The sequence below is a fragment of the Rattus norvegicus genome, chromosome 5 (assembly GCF_021556685.1).
Source record: "Rattus norvegicus strain SHRSP/BbbUtx chromosome 5, alternate assembly SHRSP_T2T, whole genome shotgun sequence".
Classification (NCBI taxonomy): domain Eukaryota; kingdom Metazoa; phylum Chordata; class Mammalia; order Rodentia; family Muridae; genus Rattus; species Rattus norvegicus.
Window position 1 is genome coordinate 69,093,731 of NC_141538.1, and position 23,170 is coordinate 69,116,900.

Here is a 23,170-nt window from a genome sequence, read left to right on the forward strand (position 1 = left end):
GTTACTACAGAAATTATAAAATTTCCATGGTGAAACAAAATCCAGCAAGAGAGGGAGTCTCTTATGCTGCTTGAAGCTTGAAACATAAAGTTTATGTAAGACCATTTTCTTGAATTGCTAGTGATTTTATTAGATTTTACCAAACACACGTTGAGCTCATGGGTTCAATTATGTAAAATTAGACACCTTATCCCTTTTACATTTCATGACTTTTTTTAAATATAAAGGTTCTGTGTATGTCCGGGTGCCTCAGTAAACAAACCTGTTCCCTTCAGAACTGTAAGGTCACGATCCTGACACAGTGTATTGAGCTGTCGCCCTCTAGAGTTACTGACAGATATGCAGCTTAGCTGTGTTTTACAGACGGGTACTTGGCTGCCTCTTAGTGCTATTTCATGACCCTAGGACTGCATTACTTCTGAGTATTATAAAGATGCAGACGTTTACAATCACTCCAGACATTAACAACATCTCCAAATGACTCATTTCCATATAAATTTTGAACAGCATTGCTGTTACAAGAGTAGCTTCTGAACAATACAAATAGTGACTTTTGCAGTCACTTGTCCAGTCGTAGCCAAAAGTGTTGTTGTTTTTTGTTTTGTTTTTTTTTCGGAGCTGGGTACCGAACCCAGGGCCTTGCGCTTGCTAGGCAAGCGCTCTACCACTGAGCTAAATCCCCAATCCCAAGTGTTTCTTTCCATACTGACTTCCCACCCCTTTACTTCCAGTATGCTCTTATTTGGGAGACAAGATAACCCAATTCTGCATGTAAAACCTACATGTATTTGTTGTGGCAAATTCTCCAACCCAAATAAGCCCGTGAAAAGATAACACAACTCAATTAATAGGAGTACAAGCTGTGCGCCTAGATTGGGCAGATCCGCCACTGCACTACTCTGTTCCCCAGCTACGAGATCCCTTAGAACTTGGCAGTTCTCCAGGCCATGTGCTACAGCTCCATCTTCCTTCCACCTCTTCCTTCTCTCCTCTTCCGTCCTCCCCCCAACTCTTCAGCTCCTCCTTCCCTTCCCCTGCCCAACCACTGACTCTTGCCTTTATTTTACAAGTTAAAATAGGGAGAAAGTTCTGATGAAGTCACCTGAATACGTGTTTCACTCCTCATCCTAGGCAGCCCCTCTTGGGGAAGCGTAATTAGCATCAAATACAAACAGCATCAGGGCAACCCACATGTTCCCACGCTGAATCTCCTCATACAAACAGGGGCTGCCTCAACTCCAGAGATGCAGGCACTGAGACTTCAGATCATAATGTAATGAATGGCATTGATATGTACCTGCTATTAGACACTGTGACTCTCTCTTAGACGCTGACAGTGTGGTTATGCACAGCGAGGCCAGAACAGTTCTCTCTACTGATTTCCACCTAGGTATCCACCTTGACAAAATGTATCTCACTGAATGGGAACCTCACTTTTCTTGACTACCTGTGTCTACTCCCCAATGCAGGAGGCACAGGTACATGTGGTCAAACAGCCACATGGGTACTGGGGATTTGAACTTGGGTCCTCAGGCTTACAGGGCCTTTTTCCCTCCACCCTTCTTCACTCTTCTTCCATCCCTTCAACCCCCTAGATAGCACAGAAAAAAGGACAGAGGAGAAAGGCGGTGATGTTATCATTACACTCTGCCAATCAAAGGCCATCATGTTCCTTGGGGCAAGTGTGATCTTCATCATTGGGACATCTAATTTCTTCTTCTTGTTTGTTCATGACTGCTTATCAAACACAACAATCAACAACTCACCCCTCTTAGGGCCCTAACCTTTACCCTCTGAAGAATCCCCAGAATTCCAAACCTCACACAATCGTAGAAACTATCTACAATTGGAAAATAACACGCCCCTGCTAGACCCCAAGGCAAATCCTAGTCAGCTGCAGTGGACAATCAGAAGCTGCCCCATATCCCACACCTAGTATTAAAAGGAAAACAAATATATATATATATCATCCCATATCTTTGAGCCTTAATAAGATTAGAACATTTTATTGAAACTACTTTAGCCATATGAAGGGCAAAGAAAACATTTGAACTTGCAATGGCCTCTTATCTGAAACCCAAGTTACTTAGCATTTTCCTGTGATGGTTAATCTTGGTTGTCAACTTGACTGATCTGGAGTCAACTAAAAGACAAGCAGCTGGCCATTCCACTGGGGGATTATCTCTCAAGAGGGAAGTGTACAGTAAATGTGGGCAGAACCATGCTTTCTGCCTGCTTGCCTTCTCTGTCCTGGCAAATACATGTATCTCGTTCCTGCCATTGCTGCATCTCTTCGTTTGTATCAGAACAGCTTCTTCAGGGAGCCAGCATGGACTGAAGACCAGTAAGCTCTTCAAAGACTCCCCGAGGCCTTCAGCAGCGGCTTGCTACTACCGAGACTGTCCGCCTCATGAAGGGTACAAGTATGTGCCTGAGGTTCTTGGCCTCTCTGGTGTGAGACAGTCATTGATGGACTACCCAGATCCTAATGTAAGCTAACATAATAAATCCCATTTAAATAGGCTTCCATGCTACCACTTCTGTTCCTCTCAACAACCCTGACTATATACCATGGAATAAGAATGTTTTCATAAATTATCAAGACTTGATTTTATTGGGGATAAATAGCTTTAGCAAATGTGATAATGTTTTCTTTGTTGATGCTCCATGAGAGAAAAAAAAATGTGTTCTTCTACAAGGAGAAAAGAAAAAAAAAAGGAAGTTCTGAAACAAGTTCTAATAGGTAACATCTCACAAAGTTCGCTGTCAGTCACCCAATGAGAAGAATGAGAATGATCTCACTGTGTTCTGACTGGACTGCTCAGTAATTCCAACTGATTTTCAAATTGGGAGGTAAATTACTAGCAATGAGTTCATCAAATTTAGATCTGTCTTGAACAGGAACATTATAGAAATCAAGAACATCTCTGACCCTGCACATTTGGTGAAGCCTGGAGTTAGGTACTGCATGGCCTAAGTCATCAGCTAAATTTGCTAGGAGTCTGAACTTCACATGTCCATCATCCAGGGAGATATCTTGCCAATTATTAGGAAGAGATGAACCAAGAACTTCTTTAATATGAGATTCCAAGCGACTCTGGAGATCACTGGGTGGTGTGTATGCTCGGCTTCGTAAGGGTGGACACACCAAAACAGGTGCTTTTTTCACTTCTTCCACTGTCTCGGCCACCACCAGCTCCTTCTCCTTCCTGGAATGAACAAAAGCAAACATGAATATTTGGTGGAAGCCAATAAACATCTGACAAAATCTTGCTTTGCAATCAAAATCAAGTATTTTGCAAACTTAGGAGTTTCTGAGCACAGTGGAGAGGATGGGAAAAGCGTGAAATCTACTCCTCAGACATGTGTGGTTGAATCAACTGCTACAAAAGAAAGCAAAAACCTAGTACATATTTTACATACTAGTAGGACTTCTAAAAATAAGTAAAGAACAAAGACAAGATGAACTGTTCTGTATGGGAGTCCTGCCCTCTGTCTTAGTTTGGTTTCCATTGCTGTGACAAAACATCGCAATCAAAAGCAATTTGGAGAAGGAAGGGTTTAATTTCATCCTACAGTCCCACCACACTCCATCACTGAAGGGTGTCCAGGCTGGACCCTGGAGGCAGGAGCTGATAGGTGGAAGAGTACTGCTTGCTGCATTGCCCCCATGGCTTGACATGACTGCTCTCTTATGGCACCCAGAACCACATGCCAGGGGGAATGTACCTCCCAATTGTCAATCAAGAAAATGCACCACAGTCTTGTCCACAGGCCAAGCTGGTAGAGACATTTTCTCCATTGAGTCTCCCTCTTTCAAATGACTCTAGCTTGTATCAATTTAACACAAAACTAGCCAGCACATCCTCCATGATCTAACTCCAGTACACCTACCTAAATTTACCTCCTACCAATTTCCTATACACATTATAGGCTCAAACTAAACTATATTGTTTTCCAAACACATTGCCACTTTCCTCACACCTGTTAGCTCATATTATATATCCTCCCTTACGTGAAACACTTTGATCTTTACTTATGGAAATAATAATAATAGGACTCTGTAAGTCCTAGGACAAAGCACATGTCTCTTAAGTACTTTCACCTGACTTCCCTAATCAATATTAAGCTCCTTTGATCTTTGCAGCAATCTACACTGCCCATTGTATCCCATCCTATTGTACCTCACTTACAAGAGCAGAGCTTGATTTGACAATTTCTTGCTGTATGCAAGAGGCAAATCTGCTCACTGTCATACACTTAGTAGCATGCTGGCTTCAATTTACTCGATGACACTCCTGTAGCACTCCTGTCCTGGGTCATAACAACCAAGGACACTGCCACCACTATCTCTTGAGAACCACCACACCAATTTGTAAGATCTTTAATATAATGGCCTATCTTGTTAATTTCAGGTTCTTTAAAAACAAACTTAACAACTGCTTAGAAGAGAATCTGGCTGACATACTATTTAAATGCCTTGGTTTGTGAATTACCTGAGTAATGTGTTTCTCATGGACTTGGCATCTGACTGAAATTGACCATCCCTACTGAAAACACGGCACCAGAAATGAAGCCAAAATATGCTTTGGAATACAACTTTTCTTGTTTATTTAAGACTTTGTTCCACCAACTAATCCTTCATCCTTCATAAATTTTGATTAACATCTAAATACTTGTGATGGCCTGAATATATTCCTCAAAATTTCTTGCCCTGGACACTCTGAATTTGTAATTAGGTCTTTTTAGAGATAATTAGAGGACGTGAGATGAGGAGATTGGGAACTCCATAAAAGCATTGGTGGTATGGCAGAGACACACTTGCTCTGGGTTACCACCTGCTACCCTCTGTTGTGTTACGAAGCAGCAAAAGGCACGCTACAGTTGTAGCCCAGATAACAGTGCCATGCTTTTATAAATCACCCACTTTCATTCATTTTGCTATGTCAATGGGAAGGGGACTGAGACTCTACCAAGGTATTCTAAGGTAAACATATACTGAAAGAGCTTCCATTTTTTAAGAAAACTAATCACTTTTTCCACAAAACTTCTTGAAGAATTGTTTACTGAGCTTTTGCTCGCTCACCTCCCATAGTCCTCCAGACCCTAACCTTACATCTCATTGCTTTCAGAATAAAATGAAATTTGGGTAAAAGACTCAACACTCCAAAAGATAGAGTGACTAAAAATTTAAAAAAACAACAAAACAAAACGAGGGCTTGAGAGATGGCTCACTTGTCAAAGGCGATGCTCATAACCAAAATGTCAAAAATAAAAAACAAACTTTAACTATGTTATCTGCAAGAAACTTCTTTTTTTTTTAGAATCTAGGGCTACATTGACCAAAACTGATAGGAAAAAAAGGGTATTCTGTGGGAATAGAAAATACTCTTTTATCAAACCAAATAAGCTTTTAAAGGTCATTTGATAATAATAAAATGATCAATTCAACTGGATATAAATCAACATGTAGCCAATAATACCAGAGCACCAAAATATGCAAGGTAAATATGGACAAGCCTGAAGGAATAAATCACCAAAATAACAGAACTCAATAACATCCGTTCAACAAATAGTGCTTGGGCTATTCATAAAGAACACCAATAAATGCTGAACTGTAATAACATTGTATACTAAGTGGATACACACAAAGCTTTCAATTTAACATCCTCCTTTACATCAAAGAAACACTTTGACCTTTATTTCCCAAGCACATAGTGAACATTTTAAGGATAGATTACATATCATAAAAAGAAGTCTCATGCATTTATTTGCTCAAAAATCATACAAAATGGCCTTACTTGGGACATCTGACACTAACCTGAGAGAGGTTAGAGTTAATACCTGAGGTGACGACTCAAACCTCAGAGTATATTCGTTATTCTCTGAGGTCCCAGCGTTTAAGCTTTCATGTCTTAAATATTATCTAGGTCATATACATAGATCCCACATGACGCAGTGAGGAAAACTGTAGGTAAGCAGTTATGACACGGGAATTCTAGACCCACCATGTGCATGCTTCTCTTCAGTGGGCCTCAGTTCCCTTTCGTGTCACACAATACTAAAACGTGAAAAAAAGAGTACTACTGGAGGAGCTTTGTACACAGAGAAACAGAAGGCATTTAGAAATGTGTTGTAAGCATCAATGAAATCCGATCTTTCCCCCCTCCCCACTCAGAGAGCGAGAGAGCCCGATGGGACACACGCGGTTGAGCGGATGCCTTTATTTCTGATTTAGCCAGCATTGGAGGAGTTAGGCTTATTGAGCGCCTACGTCCATGGTTTAGGTTGACCAATCCACACGAGCCATTTGCTTGCAGACACAACGCTGGGTGCCTTTGACACGTGGCTAACGCTGCTTGCTAAGAACAAGACGAAAGGGAAAGGGCACCGTGTTGCCGTTAGGAGCGGTCCTGCCAGTCGCGGAAACTTAACTTTCAGCTCGGATCCCTACCCCACGCTAACTCCTGCAGGTTCAGGACCAGGGTCCCATCTTAACTCTCTGAACTCGTCCTTTCCGCTTCTGATTATTTACGTGGAACTTAACCCACTGAGAAACACTCAAGTTTACCTGGATCTAGACCAGAATTCTCTACGTGTAGCCAAGGGAGGCTTCCACAGCCAGCCTCTTCTTGCAAACCGACACACACACAGCGCCGCCATCTTCGACAAGCTCCCCAAAGCGCCGACGTGCCCGACTCAGCCAATCAGATGAGAGCTTACTTAAGCAGTCCCTGCCGTTACCTAAACCTGTGCACTCCGGGAAATGTAGTTCTCTTGCCATTTACGGAAGAAGGCTGTGGCTCGCTCCGTGGGCATGTTGGGAGTTGTAGTTAGACAGGTTCCGCGTAGGCTCCGGGTAACGCCTTCTGGTCCGGGGGTGGTCGGTAGTAGTGCAGCTTGACTTTGAGGCGGAAGACTTGGCAACAAGGAGGAGATATTACAGGGAGGCCCGAAGGGCTAGGCAGCGGGGCAGCGGGGCAGCGGACGGGGTTTGGGGCTGGAGAACAGCCAGACAGAATGTCTGATATGCCCCTGGGAACTTGACCGCTCCGAGACAGAGGCAGGACCTCACCAGACCCATCCAGTGAGCCCCTTCTCGCCGGGCCTTATTTCGAGCAACCATCTAGGCCTCATCAGAGCCCCAATGCTGTGTGGCTGCTATTCCTGAAGGAGGCGATGGCGTCCCCAAGCCCACCGCTGGAGTCAAAGGTGAGTTGCCCCTTAGAGAGATCTCCGTTATTTCGCGTCTCTGGGGATGGCAAGGCCGCGCCATCACCCCTTCCCCAGTTCCTGGCCATTTCTTCAACTCTAAGGAAGGACCCCAGCCAACGCCTGAGTACCCCTTGCTGCGGGGTGATTTTAGTTTACTTAGAAACTGCCCACAGTCGTCGTCCCTCCCTCCTTTTTTTTTCCTTTTTTCTTTTTCTTTCCTTTTTTTCAAGAGCGACTTGATAAATCGGCTGGGGGAAATTAAGACTGCTCTAAATTAGTTTTCATTCATGAGTTTCTCAGGTGAAGCACTATTTTTTTTTTAATCTCTGTCTATCTTCTGCAGCTGGCACAATGTCTGGACTCAAGGTGAGTGCTTAGAAAACCTAATGGAATTGAGTCAAATTGGGTCACAAGCTGCTGTGGGTAGAGCCTTGGGGCGGACAGGGGCAGGTCTTGAGGCTGTTGTGTAATAACTAAAGCAGAGAAGACCTTCAGTTTGGAAGGCACGGATCCAGATCAGTTCTTTTCCAGTCTGAGGCGCCATGAATCGGGCACCTTTTGGTACTCGCTCACTTACCGTGTCCCTCCCAGTGAATGGGAGAGCATGGTAAGTAATAACTAATACCACTTTCAGTGGGAAAATGTCCTTGAGACAACTGGGACTGACTGCAGAAATAAAACTATTTGAGCAGTTGCTGACGTTTGGGGATACGGCTGTGTTTCTTACCCAGGAGGAGTGGGGTTATCTGGATGCAGCTCCGAGAAGCCTGTATAAAGATGTCGTGATGGACAGTTATGGAAAGCTGGTCTCGCTGGGTAAGAATGTGCTGTTTCCCTAACTAAGATACCTAATAAGGTGCTAACACTTAGACCCAGAATGTTTCCAGCAGTATTACTAACACCAGTACTGTTTTGTCCCAACATTCTGATTCAGATCTTTCTACGACTCTGGTATCCCTAGCTTCCTTGTCAGCAAAAGCCAGCTTTGGCAGCTTCCTAATCTCATTCCCGTACCACTCTGTTCTTCCCTTCCCGGTTCATCTTCCCACGGCTTTCCTCCCACCCTCTTTCACTCTGCGTTCTGGAGCCTGGGTTGCTGCTGTGTGATGAACACAGTGTTCCGTACGTCGCGCTTCTGCCTACCCTGAAACCTGGCGGGCTGCCGAGGACACCACTTCTCTGGCAGGCCTTCAAGTGGGGGCTGCTCATTCTTCCAGGTCCTCCTTCCTCTTGCCTTGTCTGAAGACATGGAGGCAGAAATCAGTTGTTCTCCCAGCTCTCCAGTGCTCTTCCCAAAGTTTTCCACCTTCTAAGAGCATGTCCTTGTGTGGTGTCAGCAGTTCTGTTCTACCCACTCTTCCTGTTTATCATCATCTGTCACCTTTTTTAAGTCTTTGCTGCTTAACCCAGTCATTGAATGAGCCGCAGTGGGTCTTGGTCGTGTAGACTTCAGGAACTCTACTTTCCGTACCTAATAACTACTCATGTCGTTGGTTGGGTCTTAACTTTGTTATAACAAGCAAGTCTGAAAACACAGTATCCTGGTCTCTGACCACGTCGACCATAACTAAGCGAAGAGCCAAAACAGGCTTGCTTCTTGCCCTGTGTGGAACTTAACTGCAGCTTACATTCCTGTCTCTCCTTCGGCTTTCCACCTGAACCAATTCATTTGTAAGATGTTTTCTGTCCCCTGATGTGTCCACGCCGCTCTATGGTTTCAATCCTTTCCCAACTTGTGAAGATCACCTCTAATTACCAGCATGTTGTCTGGTCACTTTAATACTATGCTATACTTGCTCTACAAATTTCAAATTGTGTACCTTTTATAAGATCTGTCCCCTTTGTCCCTGTCTACCTAATTCCCAAGCACTGTAGGAAAAATTCTCCAATTAAAAGGATCAGTCTCATATACGTATCTAGTGAGGAGGGTTTGCGTTTGTTTGGTTTTGGTTTTGGTTTGGTTTGGTTTGGTTTTTCTTTTTTGACACAGGTTCTTCACTGTGTAGCCCTGGTTAATATGGAGCTCAGTATGTAGACAAGGCTGGGCTGGAGGTCACAGAGCTTCACTCATCTCTGCTTACTAAGTGCTGGGATTAAAGGCATTCCCACCATAGTGTGTGTATGTGTTTCCTGATTTATACATTGGGTTTATATCTGTGATATTTCATTACGTCACATCTTTCTCTCTTAATTTTAGTAACAGATTCAGAATTTAGAATTCTCCCACCACTCTCTGGGCTTCATCTTCTGTCTCTCACAAACCAAATCGTGGTCACTAACATGAACTCTGTGCACACCCTTAAAGCAGCTTCTGTCATTTCAGAAGCTAAGTCTCCGTTCTTTCTCCCTTGTTACTTATAAACATTGGAGAAGGTTGCTAGGGACCAAGCAAACCTAGGGCCTAGTTTATGCTAAGCATCTTTTCTACCAACAAAGTACATCCCAGCTCTTTACCCTTAGTAACCCTTATTCTAATAATTAGTTTAAATCATGGTCTTCCCAACTTGTGGCAGGGAAGGAAACTTAACTGGACCAATGGCTCCCTCTTGCTGTTTTCTGTGATTTGCTACTTTTTTTTTTTTTCCTTTTGGGCCAGCCAAGGTTTTATTAGTTCATGTATATTTTATAAAACTCTACCTTCTCCTGTCTGTGATTTTTGTCTTGTTTCCTCAGTCTTCTCAGACACATTTCGGATCATATTCTACCTCTTTATGAATGTTTATGACTTTGTTTTGTTTCGAGACAGGTTTTTGCTCTATAGTTCAGGCTGGCTTCAAATTCACAATCTTCCTGCTCCAGTCATCCAGACTACTGAGACTCCAGGCATGCCCCACTACACATCGGCTTAAAACTCTGTATGTTTCTTTCTGTGTCCTTGTGTTCCTTACTTGTATATCTCCTCTGCTCAGAGGACCTTACCTATACTCAGATCATTGGCTGCCAGCACTCGATGGTAAATCTCACCTAAGAGAGACGGTGTGGCACCCACCTACCTCGTATGTGTGAATCTGATTTCTTCCAGTGCCAGTTTTATGACTGTGGGGAGGTTCTTTTATTTTTCTTCAGTAAGTGGAAATCATAGCAACATGTACTTCTTAAGTTGTTCTTTCTATAACTGGGTTAATATATGGATAAAGTACTTAAAATGCTGGTCAACAGATAATAATAGTAATGAATGTCTCAGTTGATACCCCCCCCCCTTGATTGGTATTTTTCCTTGTCACCTCTGTTGAATTCCACATTTACAGTTTTCTTCTTTTGGAAACAATGTAAGTTATGTCTGACAAGTCTTAAGGTAGTCCACGGAGCTCTCAGGAATCTTGTCTGCACAGTCAAGTCCCTTCTCTTTGTTACTTTGTCTTGACTGCCATTTCTGTCATTCTGCAAATCATTTTTTATGTTCATTCTATTGACACACTGGTGAGCCTTGAGGACAGTAACCATCTTTTTCATTGCATGTTTTCAACACTTACCGTAAAGCTAGGCCTGAATAGTCGTGTTTCTGAGTAAGTATACACGCTAATTTAAGAACTGTTTCTCCTAGTTGGATTATTGCCTTAGCACTAAACTCCTTAGCACTACTCTAAGTTCTTGCCACCAAGATGATTTTGTACTAGTATATGTCTAAAACTTTTGATGGTTTCTAATGCTATAAGAATAAAAGAAAATCTTAATTTTTGATCACACTAGAAGCTGAACAAACTCACTGACAAATTGCTGGCATTTGAGGCTGAGTTGCTTACCCAGGAGGAGTGCAGTTATTTGGATCCAGCTCCAAGAAGCTTGTATAAAAATGTCTTTATTTAATATTAAGAATAGCTTTTCACTGTTCATTATTTCTCCTTCCACAGTCTCTTCAATAGGTGCTTACTTTCTTTCGCTTGATGGTGCTCCCTTCCCTGATGGATGCTCCCTTCCTTGATGGATGCTCCCTTCTCGGATGGATGCTCCCTTCCCTGATGAGTGCTCCCTTCCCTAGTGAGTGCTCCCTTCCCTAATGAGTGCTCCCTTCCCTAATGAGTGCTCCCTTCCCTAGTGAGTGCTCCCTTCCCTAGTGAGTGCTCCCTTCCCTAATGAGTGCTCCCTTCCCTAGTGAGTGCTCCCGTCCCTAATGAGTGCTCCCGTCCCTGATGAGTGCTCCCTTCCCTAGTGAGTGCTCCCTTCCCTAATGAGTGCTCCCTTCCCTGATGGATGCTCCCTTCCCTAGTGAGTGCTCCCTTCCCTAATGAGTGCTCCCTTCCCTAATGAGTGCTCCCTTCCCTAATGAGTGCTCCCTTCCCTGATGGATGCTCCCTTCCCTAGTGAGTGCTCCCTTCCCTAATGAGTGCTCCCTTCCCTAATGAGTGCTCCCTTCCCTAGTGAGTGCTCCCTTCCCTAATGAGTGCTCCCTTCCCTAGTGAGTGCTCCCTTCCCTAATGAGTGCTCCCTTCCCTAGTGAGTGCTCCCGTCCCTAATGAGTGCTCCCGTCCCTGATGAGTGCTCCCTTCCCTAGTGAGTGCTCCCTTCCCTAATGAGTGCTCCCTTCCCTAATGAGTGCTCCCTTCCCTGATGGATGCTCCCTTCCCTAGTGAGTGCTCCCTTCCCTAATGAGTGCTCCCTTCCCTAATGAGTGCTCCCTTCCCTGATGGATGCTCCCTTCCCTAGTGAGTGCTCCCTTCCCTAATGAGTGCTCCCTTCCCTAATGAGTGCTCCCTTCCCTGATGGATGCTCCTTTCCCTAGTGAGTGCTCCCTTCCCTAATGAGTGCTCTCTTCCCTTGATGATACTCCCTTAACCCCAGATCACTGTGCTCTGTTGGTCCAATGTGTTATTTTCCATTTCATCTGATATTTTTTCAAAACATACCTCTTTATATTATTGGCTCTTCATACCTTTTCATGTCCATTTTTTTTCTTTAAAATTTTAATAGCTAAATTGATGATATAGGTAATAGCTAATCACTTAGTTCTTTGGTTTTTATTTTAATGACTCATATTGGAACTTAGAAGAACTGAGAGTCATTGAGCCTACAAAACCTTGAGCTCAACTTTTTCCTTCCCTTTGATCATGTTCTCCCCTCAGTTAAAGTACTCATTAAATTAACAGTTATTAAACACTGTGCTAGGCCCTACCGTTCCAGTTCTTCATTCTCCCATTTAGTTAACCAAAAGAAATGTCCATTGTATAATCTGTTAGATAGCACAATTATCAACTGCGGCCAACAGGTCAATCTGTCCCACAGCCCATGTTCATAAATCAATTTTTATTCAAACAGGCAAACCCACTCCTTGATGTAATGTCTGTAATACTTTTGAGCTATAATGTCAGGGACTATATAATGAGAGTGGAAATAATGTCTGATCCTTTATAGAAAAAGTGTAACAACTACAGCTCTAAATTTGATTGAGATTCATGTTACCATCAATATCTTCTTAGCTATCAGATTATTTGTCGTACTATGTTAAAGATATTGATTCAGGCTAGTATGAGCCAGTAAGGGGATTTTTTTTTAATAGGACCATATTTCTTATAGAATATGCAGGCATGGTCAGAGCTGATGCAAATAGTTCTGGAAGGAGAAGTTGAATCAGTCTCAAGAAGTAAGGAATTGTGGTTTTTGGTTTTTGTTTCTTTAGTCAAATTGAACTGCTATAACAAAAGGCGGCAACCTCCATGCTGTAAGCACAGTTGTCTCTGCTCCCCTGGATCTGTGACGCACCCCTACACTCCAGACTGCCTCCTCATATTTTGCATAATGAAAAATTATATATTTTCGAACTTATGTTTAGAATTTCTTCCCACAGTTCTGGCAGGCTGCCCTAAAGTTCACAGAATTGACCTTTTGCTGAGGCATAAGCCACACCTTCGCTCCCAGACTCATGCTGTCTCTAGTTATCATGGAGTCATCAATCTTGGCAGAGAGGACATTCCTTTGAAGGTGGAGCATGAAATCCTTCCACCACAGCAGCCATCAACACTGGTGGAGGCCCATGCCCTGCTAGCTCTGTTCTGGGTGCAGGAGGGACCATGTCATTCCGTCCCTTACATGGCCAAGCAGGACTCAGCATTTATTTAAGTAGTCCGTATTATCTTTATTAGAATATTAATAGCTATGGATTAGTTTGTGGAGAATTGTGGTCTTTAGAATATCATTAACCATTTGGTTGGCTCTGTTTAACTGTTCTTTTTTCTTTGGGATTTGGTTTTGGTTTCTTTGTTTGGTTTGGTTTGGTTGGGTTTTTGTTTTGTTTTTTGTTTTTTTTTAATCTATTAGGAGTTAGGAAGTCTCACTTTGTGACCCTGGCTGGTCTCACACACAGCAGGACTTAAGTCATCTTCCTGTTTCAGTCTCTGAAGTATCTGGGTCTATAGACCTGTATCACTATGACTAATTTGGTCCTTTTGCTTTGTTTTTATATTTTGAGTCATAGAATATTGCTATGTAGCCCAGGATAGTCTGATCTCATAAGTAATGGTTAGCCTCAAGCTCTAATAGTTTTTCTGCCTTGATCTCTCTGAGTGTTGGGATTATAGGCATATATTGCCATACCTGGTTCTAAGCTTGTACATTTTTTAATTATATTAATTTCTGAGTTTTGTATCTTCTGCTACTACTTTAAAGAGCATGTTTCATTTTTCCATAGTATTTACTAGCTGCTTTTTGTGGTAATAAAACAATGCACACATATTAGAAATTTATCTTAATCTCTTGAATAAACAGCCAGAAAAGTACAGAGCAGCAGTAGTTTCCAAGGAAACATGTTACTGTGGTTATTAACAAAAATAATTGACATTAAAAAAAAAACACCTAAATCTACTTGGTGAAACTTTGCAAGGACTTTTTAAGGTAACTCCATTGGGTGAAATCTCAAAGACCCAAGTGTGTCTTTGCTAAACAATGTTAAAGAATTGACTACTAAATGAGATATACAAAGGTATGATGTAAAATAATATACAAGTGATTTCCTCGTGTAATATATCATAGCTATCAAATAGAAAGCTTGATTGAGGCATGGAGGCCATATCATGAAGAGTCCTGTTTCTAAAAATCTAGAACCCACTAGGCTAATGCAATATGATGGCAACCTTAAGATAAATGGGCATCTAATTGTGAAAATTAAGATAAGAAATAGAGATATTAGAAAGAAATTCTAGTATCTTCAGATTAACAGTAAGAAAAAAAGGAGAAATCTAGGATTTGAGAATAATAGTGGTGTCAATTAGAAATGGAGAGGCACTAAGAGATGATGATGTTGATGATGATGGTGGTGGTGGTAGTGATAGTGCGTGTAAGTGAATGGTATTTGGAAAACAGTGTCATAGGGATAAAAGCCTGAGTACACAGAGCAACAGCTACACAAAGTAGTTGTCAAAGGTGACAATGTAATGAGGTAAATTCAGTAGAAAAAGCCAAAGAAGTGGGGAGTCAGATTTACAGGTAGAGAGGTGGGTACCATCAAAAAGAGAAGCAATTAAGAAATGGGATGATCAACAATGTGGGATGCTGCTGAATAAAATAAAGACTACAAAATTCACTGTATTGTTGGAAAGTCTTTAGTGATTTGTTGAGAAGTTCCCTCTCTGTTCTAGAAACAAAATATGCTTTGTTGTGGCTTACAGAATAAATTGAATAGGAAGACGGTGGGGAATAAGGAAAAGAATGTGAAGCTGTAGTGTGAGATTTTGTTTCAGGAAGCTTCTGTCAAGAAAAAAAGATTTCAGGCTCAAAATGGAGTTGGTCGTGCCATGGTAGGAAGATGCCAATGGAAAGTTCAGATTGAAAGAAGAGGGAAGAACTGAACACCTGCTCAGAGGAGAGTGGGGTCAGCAGGGGCAGTAAAATACTTCTGGACTTGGATGACATATACATCCCTGTTACAGGTAGTTTCCATGGGTAGAGGCAGAAAGTTGAAGGGATGTTGCATTCTTTTTTGCTGTGTTAAAAGAAGCAATTTAGTGAAGGGAATTTATTATTTTAAGGGAAGGTGGTATAAACTAACTTAGTCATTAGATCATTAAGAAGTCTAGAAGACAACAAAATTGTGGGAAAAGACGATTATGGAAAAGGAACTAGTTTAGGGCCAAATGTGAAGTATCAAACAACTGGAGACAGAAAGTCAGCCTGGTGCTCTGTTTTATCAGGTAGCGTTATATTATTCCCCTTCACTTATCCAGGGTTTTTCTTAGATGGCTGGAAAAATGTGGTATGCTTTGTTTTAGATGATATCATAAACTACCACAGACAACTATTTTTCATTAACTAAATGTAGTTATATTTATTCTTGTGGATAGATACCTCAATCCTTTATTGTAGGTGCTGCTGTTTTCTTAATATATTATCTTTTTTCTTGATATTTTCTCTCCAGTTTTACTTAACACCATTTTATTGGTAGTGTTTTATGTCTCATCTTTGAATCCTGGCTGATAACTTAGTATCTTGCATGCATTAGGTGATCAGTCAGTTAATTTTGGTTAATAAATTACCTATAGAATCCTCTGTTCTTTGTTTTTCATCCTTCCTAGGTTCCTCCTATTTGTCCTTTCCTCTCAACTATTGATCTAGTTATAGTCCAGTAGCTTTCCAATGCTTTCTCATCCTAAGTTGCCTTAACTTATTTTTCCCTAGGTATCTTTTCTTTGATAGTTTCACTGCTATAAAAAAGAAGAACTATAAATAAGTCAGATAGCTAATGTTAAATAATACTAAACCAAGCACAGTGATACACACCTGTAGTCCTAGCTATCTTAAGAATGCTGAAACTGAATCTTATGATCCCAAGAATTCAGGCCAGTCTAGGCAATATATCTTGCCTCTTAAAAAATTATTTGATAAAATATATATTATGAGCTAGTATTAACTTAAGTAGTAAAAGAAAATACACATTAGCTATAGCAGGTTGATTTATTTTTGATAACTGTGTTTTTCTAATAATTTCTCCTTTTCATTAAAGCACTTGGCCAATACTTATATTTTTTTATTTACAAATATTTCAGATGTTTTAAACAGAAATGAAGATGAAGAGCCAACTGTGAAAGAAGAAATTGAGAAAGACATCGAACCACAGGGTATAATAGTTACAAGAATCAAAAGTGAACTTGATCAGGATCCTATGGGTAGCGAAACCTTTGAACTTGTTGGTAGGTTAGATAAACAAAGAGGAATCTTCTTATGGGAAATACCACGTGATTCTTTGACTGAGGAACAGAAAATGTTCAGAGGACACACTAATGTTCGTAAGAGACCAAACTCTGAAGAGAAATGTCATAAATGTGAAGAATGTGGAAAACGTTTTGTCCGCAAGGCCCATTTCATTCAGCATCAAAGGGTCCACACTGGTGAGAAACCTTTTCAGTGCAACGAGTGTGGAAAAAGCTTTAGTCGCAGTTCATTTGTTATTGAGCATCAGAGAATTCACACTGGGGAACGGCCCTATGAGTGTAATTACTGTGGGAAAACCTTTAGTGTGAGCTCTACCCTTATTAGGCACCAGAGAATCCACACTGGGGAGAGGCCTTACCAGTGTAATCAGTGTAAACAGAGCTTCAGCCAGAGAAGGAGTCTTGTTAAACATCAAAGAATTCACACTGGTGAGAAACCCCATAAATGTAGTGACTGTGGAAAAGCCTTCAGTTGGAAATCGCATCTTATTGAGCATCAGAGAACACACACTGGTGAGAAACCCTATCACTGTACCAAATGCAAGAAAAGCTTTAGTCGAAACTCACTGCTTGTTGAACACCAGAGAATTCATACTGGGGAAAGACCTCATAAGTGTGGTGAATGTGGGAAAGCTTTTAGATTAAGTACATACCTTATACAACACCAAAAAATACACACTGGTGAGAAGCCCTTTCTTTGTATTGAATGTGGCAAGAGTTTCAGTCGGAGCTCATTCCTTATTGAACATCAAAGGATTCATACTGGTGAACGCCCTTATCAGTGCCAAGAGTGTGGGAAAAGTTTCAGTCAACTTTGCAACCTTACTCGTCATCAGAGAATTCACACAGGAGACAAACCCCACAAGTGTGAGGAATGTGGAAAAGCCTTCAGTAGAAGCTCAGGTCTCATTCAGCATCAGAGAATACACATCAGGGAAAAGACTTCTCCATTCAAGGAAACTAAGGGAAGTTTTGATCCAAACTGTGGTCTTGTTATTCAGCAGGAAGTCTACCCTAAAGAAAAATCTTACAAATGTGATGACTGTGGGAAAACGTTTAGTGTTAGTGCTCATCTTGTACAACATCAGAGGATCCACACTGGTGAGAAGCCTTACCTGTGCACCGTCTGCGGGAAAAGCTTTAGTCGGAGCTCATTTCTTATTGAGCACCAGAGAATCCACACTGGTGAGAGACCTTATTTGTGCAGACAATGTGGCAAAAGTTTTAGTCAACTTTGTAATCTCATCCGACATCAGGGTGTTCACACTGGTAATAAACCCCATAAATGTGAGGAGTGTGGGAAAGCCTTTAGTAGGAACTCAGGTCTCATTCAGCACCAGAGAATACACACAGGAGAGAAACCTTATAGGTGTGAAAAATGTGACAAAAGTTTCAGTCAACAGCGAAGCCTTGTCAACCATCAGAAGATCCATGCGGAAGTGAAAACCCAAGAAATTTATGAATGTGACGCTTGCGGCGAAGCCTTCACTTGTCAGATTTCTCTAATTCAGCATCAAAAGTTACATATTATGTGGATGCAGTAAAATTAGAGATATTTTAATGCTCAAATTTGAGACTAGCTACCGAAGTGCAGTTTTAGTATGGCCCAACATGGGTCAAATATAGTGATAAAGCAAATACTTGTTGGCCTCATGAAAAATGGTTTCTAAAGATCTATGGATAGTGGACAATGCCTGGGGGAAACTGACTTGCGATTACTAGTTGCTTTCATAGCCACAGACATCTGTTGTTGATTTAGCTAACCTTTCAGTAGAGCTGACTGGGCAAAGCATATGGGAACGGTTCTGAAGGACACAGTGAAATCAGTGTACGGGAACTGGGAGCAACTGATCCTGGGAAGCTAGGGCTAATTCAGAAGTCTTCTATTAGCACCTCCTGCAGTTGCTCTTCAGTACCATGAAGTTAGGCTAGACACGTCAAACCTCAGTGATTGGGCAATGTAATCTGTGGAAGCCCAGATACTCTCAAAGTCATCAAACAGTGTTTATAACTGTCAAAGAAATTTGTGTGGAAAATTTCTCCAGGGCTTCCCAGGTTGATAAAAGGCATGAATTATTAAGTTGTAAAGGTACTTGTTAGTGTTAACAACCAATTAAGGTGTTACCAAGGAATCTTTGGGAGTGCCTTCCCCTGAGCCCCAAAATGGGCCCCAAAAGATAATTACTGATTTATTTTGTGCTGTCTCATCTGTGAAACCTCTTTGTAATACTGTATCAACATTACTTTATTATTCCCACATAATCAGGAACATGTAAACATGTACGTATTTTAATTACCAAGAATTGGAAATAATAATAAAAAAAAATGACCTAAAATGTATGCTAGAGAGCTGAGATATTTTGGTATTCTTTAGGTCTTATGGTAGATTTGCATGTAAGATTTAAATTCTTATTTCTTGATCCTCGGTCCTCCTTTAGTTAACACGCATATGCCTATTTACCTACTTTAATCATTAAACCTGTTTGGTGTTTTGGTTTGTGCAGTATTAGTTGCTTTAGGATAATAACACTAATGGACTACTGTGTTTTGAACTTCAGAATCAAAGATTTGAAAGAAACTTCTCCTCTTCTCCTTGTGACTCATTGACATTTTTTCTGGAGTACTTCAATATAAGATTAAGTTTGGGCTCTTAAATATCTGAGTATAGAGTTCTAAGTTATTAGAACCCCAACTCAAACCTTATTAATTTGAGCAAATACCCCTATTCTATATACTACCCATTCTAAAATTCATTTCTAAGTTTCCTTCTCCCCTCAACTATTGTGTGAGTTCATATAAATGTTGAGGCTGTATGTGTATGGTAATATACCATCTATATGTTCTTTTGTTATATTGTCATATGTTTAGGTTTTAAAGATTTATTTATTTATTATGTATACAGCATTCTGCCTGCATATATGACTCAAGGCCAGAAGAGGGCACCAAATCTCATTACAGATGGTTGTGAGCCACCATGTGGTGCTGCTGGGAATTGAACTCAGGACCTCTGGAAGAGCAGCCAGGGCTCTTAACTTCTGAGCCATCTCTCCAGCCCCTTCCCATCCCCTGTTCATTTTAAACACTAAGTCTGGGTGTTCGATGCCTTAGTTGATAAAGACCCCTGATACTAAGACTGGAGCTCCTGGTAGAAGGAGACAGAACAAGTACAGTTTATCCTCTGACTTCCGCATTTCCACTTGGCAGTCACATAATCGCAAGTACACAAAATAATTTTTAAAACTGCCCTACAGATTAAACTGCACCCACCCTAGGTCATCCCAGTTGATTTTGTACCAGTGGTTCCTAGGTCAGGGTCTCAAATAAGGAAGAGGCTTCTTAGAGCTCCTCTCAGTTAGAAGAGGAGGAGGACAAGGAGGAGGAGGACAAGGAGGATGAGGAAAAGAAGCAGCAGCAGCAGCAGCAGCCTTAATGCAAAGTATGTTTTCACTGAAAGCTTAGAAAAGCTAATTTATTCTAAGGACAAGTCCATAATTCCTTATCTAATGCCTTGAGACCATGTGTTTCCAAAATCAGATCTTTTTGGATTCTGTGGAGAAAATGCAATGCTAGCACCATTTATTACATCACTTTCCTCGGGGCCTTGGCAGTGCCTTAAACACATTAATACCTTTATTAATGTGATACCAATGATGACAGACAACCTCAGGTCAATTTTTCCACCAAATAATTTCCTGCAAATTTGTATGAAAACTCAAAAGTTTTCAGAACATTTGTTTCAGAACTGTGAATGACGGGTTGTGATCTTGTTCAGATGTACTGTCTTATTTATTCCCTCAACAACTTAAAAAATACATGACCTACAGATGAAAATGCCAACAGTGTGAAGTGTGCCCGCGGCCATAGCTAGGTGGTAGAGCCAGATTTTGAATGTAGTTGGGGTTGTTATTGCTGGGATGAAACACTATGACCATAAACAACTTGGGGAGAAAGGGGGTTATTTCACCTTACAGCTTACAGTCCATGACAGGAAGTCAGAGCGGGAACACAGCAGGAATCTAAAGGCAGGAACTGGAGCAGAGGCCATGGAGGAGTGCAGCACATTGGCTTGCTCCCCTCCATAGCTTGCTCAGCCTGCTTTCTTTTAGCACCCAGGATCACTTTCCCTGGGGTGGTATCTCCCACAGTGAGCCCCCACCCCAGGTCCATCTGATGGAGTCCTTATCTCAAATGACGTTCTTATCAAATGACCCTAGCTCATGCCAAGTTGACACAAAACTAGCCTACACCCAAAGTTTTAAATTATCTCTCTTTGAAGTTTTCAAACTACAGTAGCCTAAATCTCCCTAACTGGATTTGAGATCTTAGATGACTTCTTAGGGCACTGGAACTCAGTTTTCTCCTCTTGCTGTGAAACTCCTAAATATCTAAATCATGTGGACCTACAGTCCATTTGGGGCTTGGCCTTTGGCCTTGCCTTCTCCATGGTGTCTGTTGGCATTTGGAAACATATTCTCATTGTCACATATAGTATGAATTATTAAAAGTAGTGTCCTTTTTATAAAGCGTAATGTAGGCCTATGTTTGAAATTCAGCTTTTATAAGTCTCACTAAATTGTTAATGGTTCCCCTTGTCTTTGAAGATCTTTCAGTTACCTCCCCATAGTTACAAATTGCTTTAGCTTTCTTCCCCCCTTATTTCTCACTTCTTCTGTTTCTCTTACTCCCCAAGTCATGCCATGACTCCTCAGAAAGGGGAAAAAATGACATCTCTAAGATTATTACTTTCACATTTAGACAGTTGTTTGGCTTTTAGTATTTATGTCTTCAAATATATCTTCTAGTAACCAATCAAAGTATTTTCTGACACAAAGGCAGTTTGTTTTCTAATTGTCCCTTTCCCTTGATTCTTCCTAGTCTCACATAAATGCCACCTCTTCCTGGATTACAAATACCTAGTTAGCAGCTCCTCCCCACTTACCAACCCTGAGTCAGTGGCTTCCATGTTTTTCTTTACTGTTTAAGTGTGTTTGGCATGAGGATATCATATTTCCCCTAATGATGAAATTTCTCATGCTTTCTAAGTTTATAATCAGGTTTTATTTTAATATCTATTTATTTATTTGATTATCAGAGAGACAGTAGAAACTGAAGTATAAAGTCTTATAATTGGTCTCTTCGTGTTACCCAGAATTCAGGAAATTAGTGTAAATAGAATTTCAATAGGTATAGCCCTTCAGTATTAAAGGTATATCAGTAGCTAGGGAAAGTACTGTATTTAAATCCTCTCCCCCAGGAAAATGTAAATTAATCTTGACCAAAGATAAAAGTCTGGTTATAGTAACTTCATGCTTAACCATTAATAGCATCTAAAAGGCTTGTTTCTAACATAGGTTAATATAATTTTTAGGCAGAAAAAGTCTGTCACTCAAGGTGCTAGTGCTACCCACAAGCTTATAGGGCAGGACATAGAAGGACTAAAGTTCCTTGTCATCATATCAAGACCTGTATTATCAGTATTCCAAGTTCTAAATTCTAATCTGTGAAAGTAATGGCAGAAACATTTGATGCTTTTAATGCAAAAGAAATTGAGTGAAAAGCAGTACCTTATACCAAAAAATGTCTTGAAGACATCACCTGGTTCCTGGGATGTAAATCCAAATTGAACTGGGTTACCAATGTGAGTTCTACCTTCTCCCCTACCATTTAATTCTTCTTTGTCATACTTTGTCACAGATTTGATAACACCTTGGCTACTTGTTTGGATTTTCTTTCTAGTTTTCTTTATTCTCTGGATTTTCATCTGATTGCCACCAGAGTGTCATTTTTTTTCTTGTTTGATTTTTTTTGTGTCTTTTGTCTTTTGAAAGATGGTTTCTCTATGTAGCCTTAGCTATCTAGAACACACTCTGTAGACCAGGCTGGCCTCAAATTCACAGAGATCCACAGAGAGGCTCAGGAGCCTCTGCCTCCTGAGCGCTGGGATTAAAGGAAGGTACCATTACCAAGTGTGTCCTTTTTTAATTGCCTTCTTGACATCCTCCAGTGAGGCATGTCTTTGCATACCTGGACTAGTAATCTACTGTGTTTTCATTGATTGAAAAAAAGTCTGGAATCTGAAGTCTATACTCCTCACTTGTTCTACTGAGACTAACTGAAAGAGAAGTTTATTCAAGGCCAGTGCTGAAGAAATTATAATCTTTGTCTCAGGTCTTCATGATACTGAGCATAAGTTTTTGTTTATTGCCTGAAATGAGTGCAGTAAGAAATGCTGTTCTACACCAATGGAAGGGTCGTTGAACATTACCTCCTTAGCTCTATATCCAGTACAGAGCTGAACTCTTAAGTGCTTTGGACTTTACAGGTAAAACAGAAATGCTTTGCTAAATGAACTAGATTAGTTTTGAAGGTTAGTTTTGAAATACTTAAATACTTAAATAAATGTAGATGGCACACAGTAGCTAAAATTCACTTTCCTATGCTGCACTCCAGAGCTGCCTTAGAAGATGGCCCCTTGGATGAGGTCTCTTATTCCTCAAAATCATGTCTATGCCTCTATTTCTTAATTTACTTTATGTAGTATCATTTACCTTTATATTTTTCAAGAAATTTAGTTTGCTACATCCTGTATCTTAATAATAGGTATGTATTTATAACTGTTTCTAGCTCCTTCATCCTCTAAAGCATTATGTAACACATCTGCTTTATTCCTAATATCCTTTGTTTGTTTCCACTTCTCTACTCATCATGTTTCCCATCAGGTGAATCATTCTTTCTGTATTGTCCAAAGTTTCAGTGTTTAAATTCTCTTGTGATTATGGTTTTCTAAATTTTTTTTTCGAAAACTAAGTTTGAACATT

The 23,170-nt window shown here is 40.8% G+C and overlaps 2 protein-coding genes across 3 annotated transcripts; one reads left to right on the forward strand and one right to left on the reverse strand.

Annotated features, from left to right (window-relative positions):
- Positions 1-1,544: 1,544 nt before the first annotated feature.
- On the reverse strand, positions 1,545-6,692 carry Mrpl50 (mitochondrial ribosomal protein L50). The gene is given in 2 exon segments (NM_001108665.2): positions 1,545-3,209; positions 6,572-6,692. Coding segments are annotated over 2 exon segments (480 nt in total). The 5' UTR covers positions 6,664-6,692; the 3' UTR covers positions 1,545-2,821.
- Positions 6,693-6,829: 137 nt separating this feature from the next.
- On the forward strand, positions 6,830-18,692 carry Zfp189 (zinc finger protein 189). 2 transcript variants are annotated; one of them, XM_087548930.1, is made up of 4 exons: positions 6,890-7,212; positions 7,559-7,581; positions 7,947-8,031; positions 16,188-18,692. In XM_087548930.1, exons 2-4 carry the CDS (start codon positions 7,567-7,569, stop codon positions 17,894-17,896), a joined length of 1,809 nt encoding a protein of 602 aa, XP_087405056.1. In that variant the 5' UTR covers positions 6,890-7,212; positions 7,559-7,566; the 3' UTR covers positions 17,897-18,692.
- Positions 18,693-23,170: the final 4,478 nt, after the last annotated feature.

Excerpts from the sequence above, each read along its gene's own strand:
- Zfp189 (XM_087548930.1), top strand. Across the intron at positions 8,032-16,187 it reads TGGAAAGCTGGTCTCGCTGG|ATGTTTTAAACAGAAATGAA; the intron begins GTAAGAATGTGC and ends CAAATATTTCAG.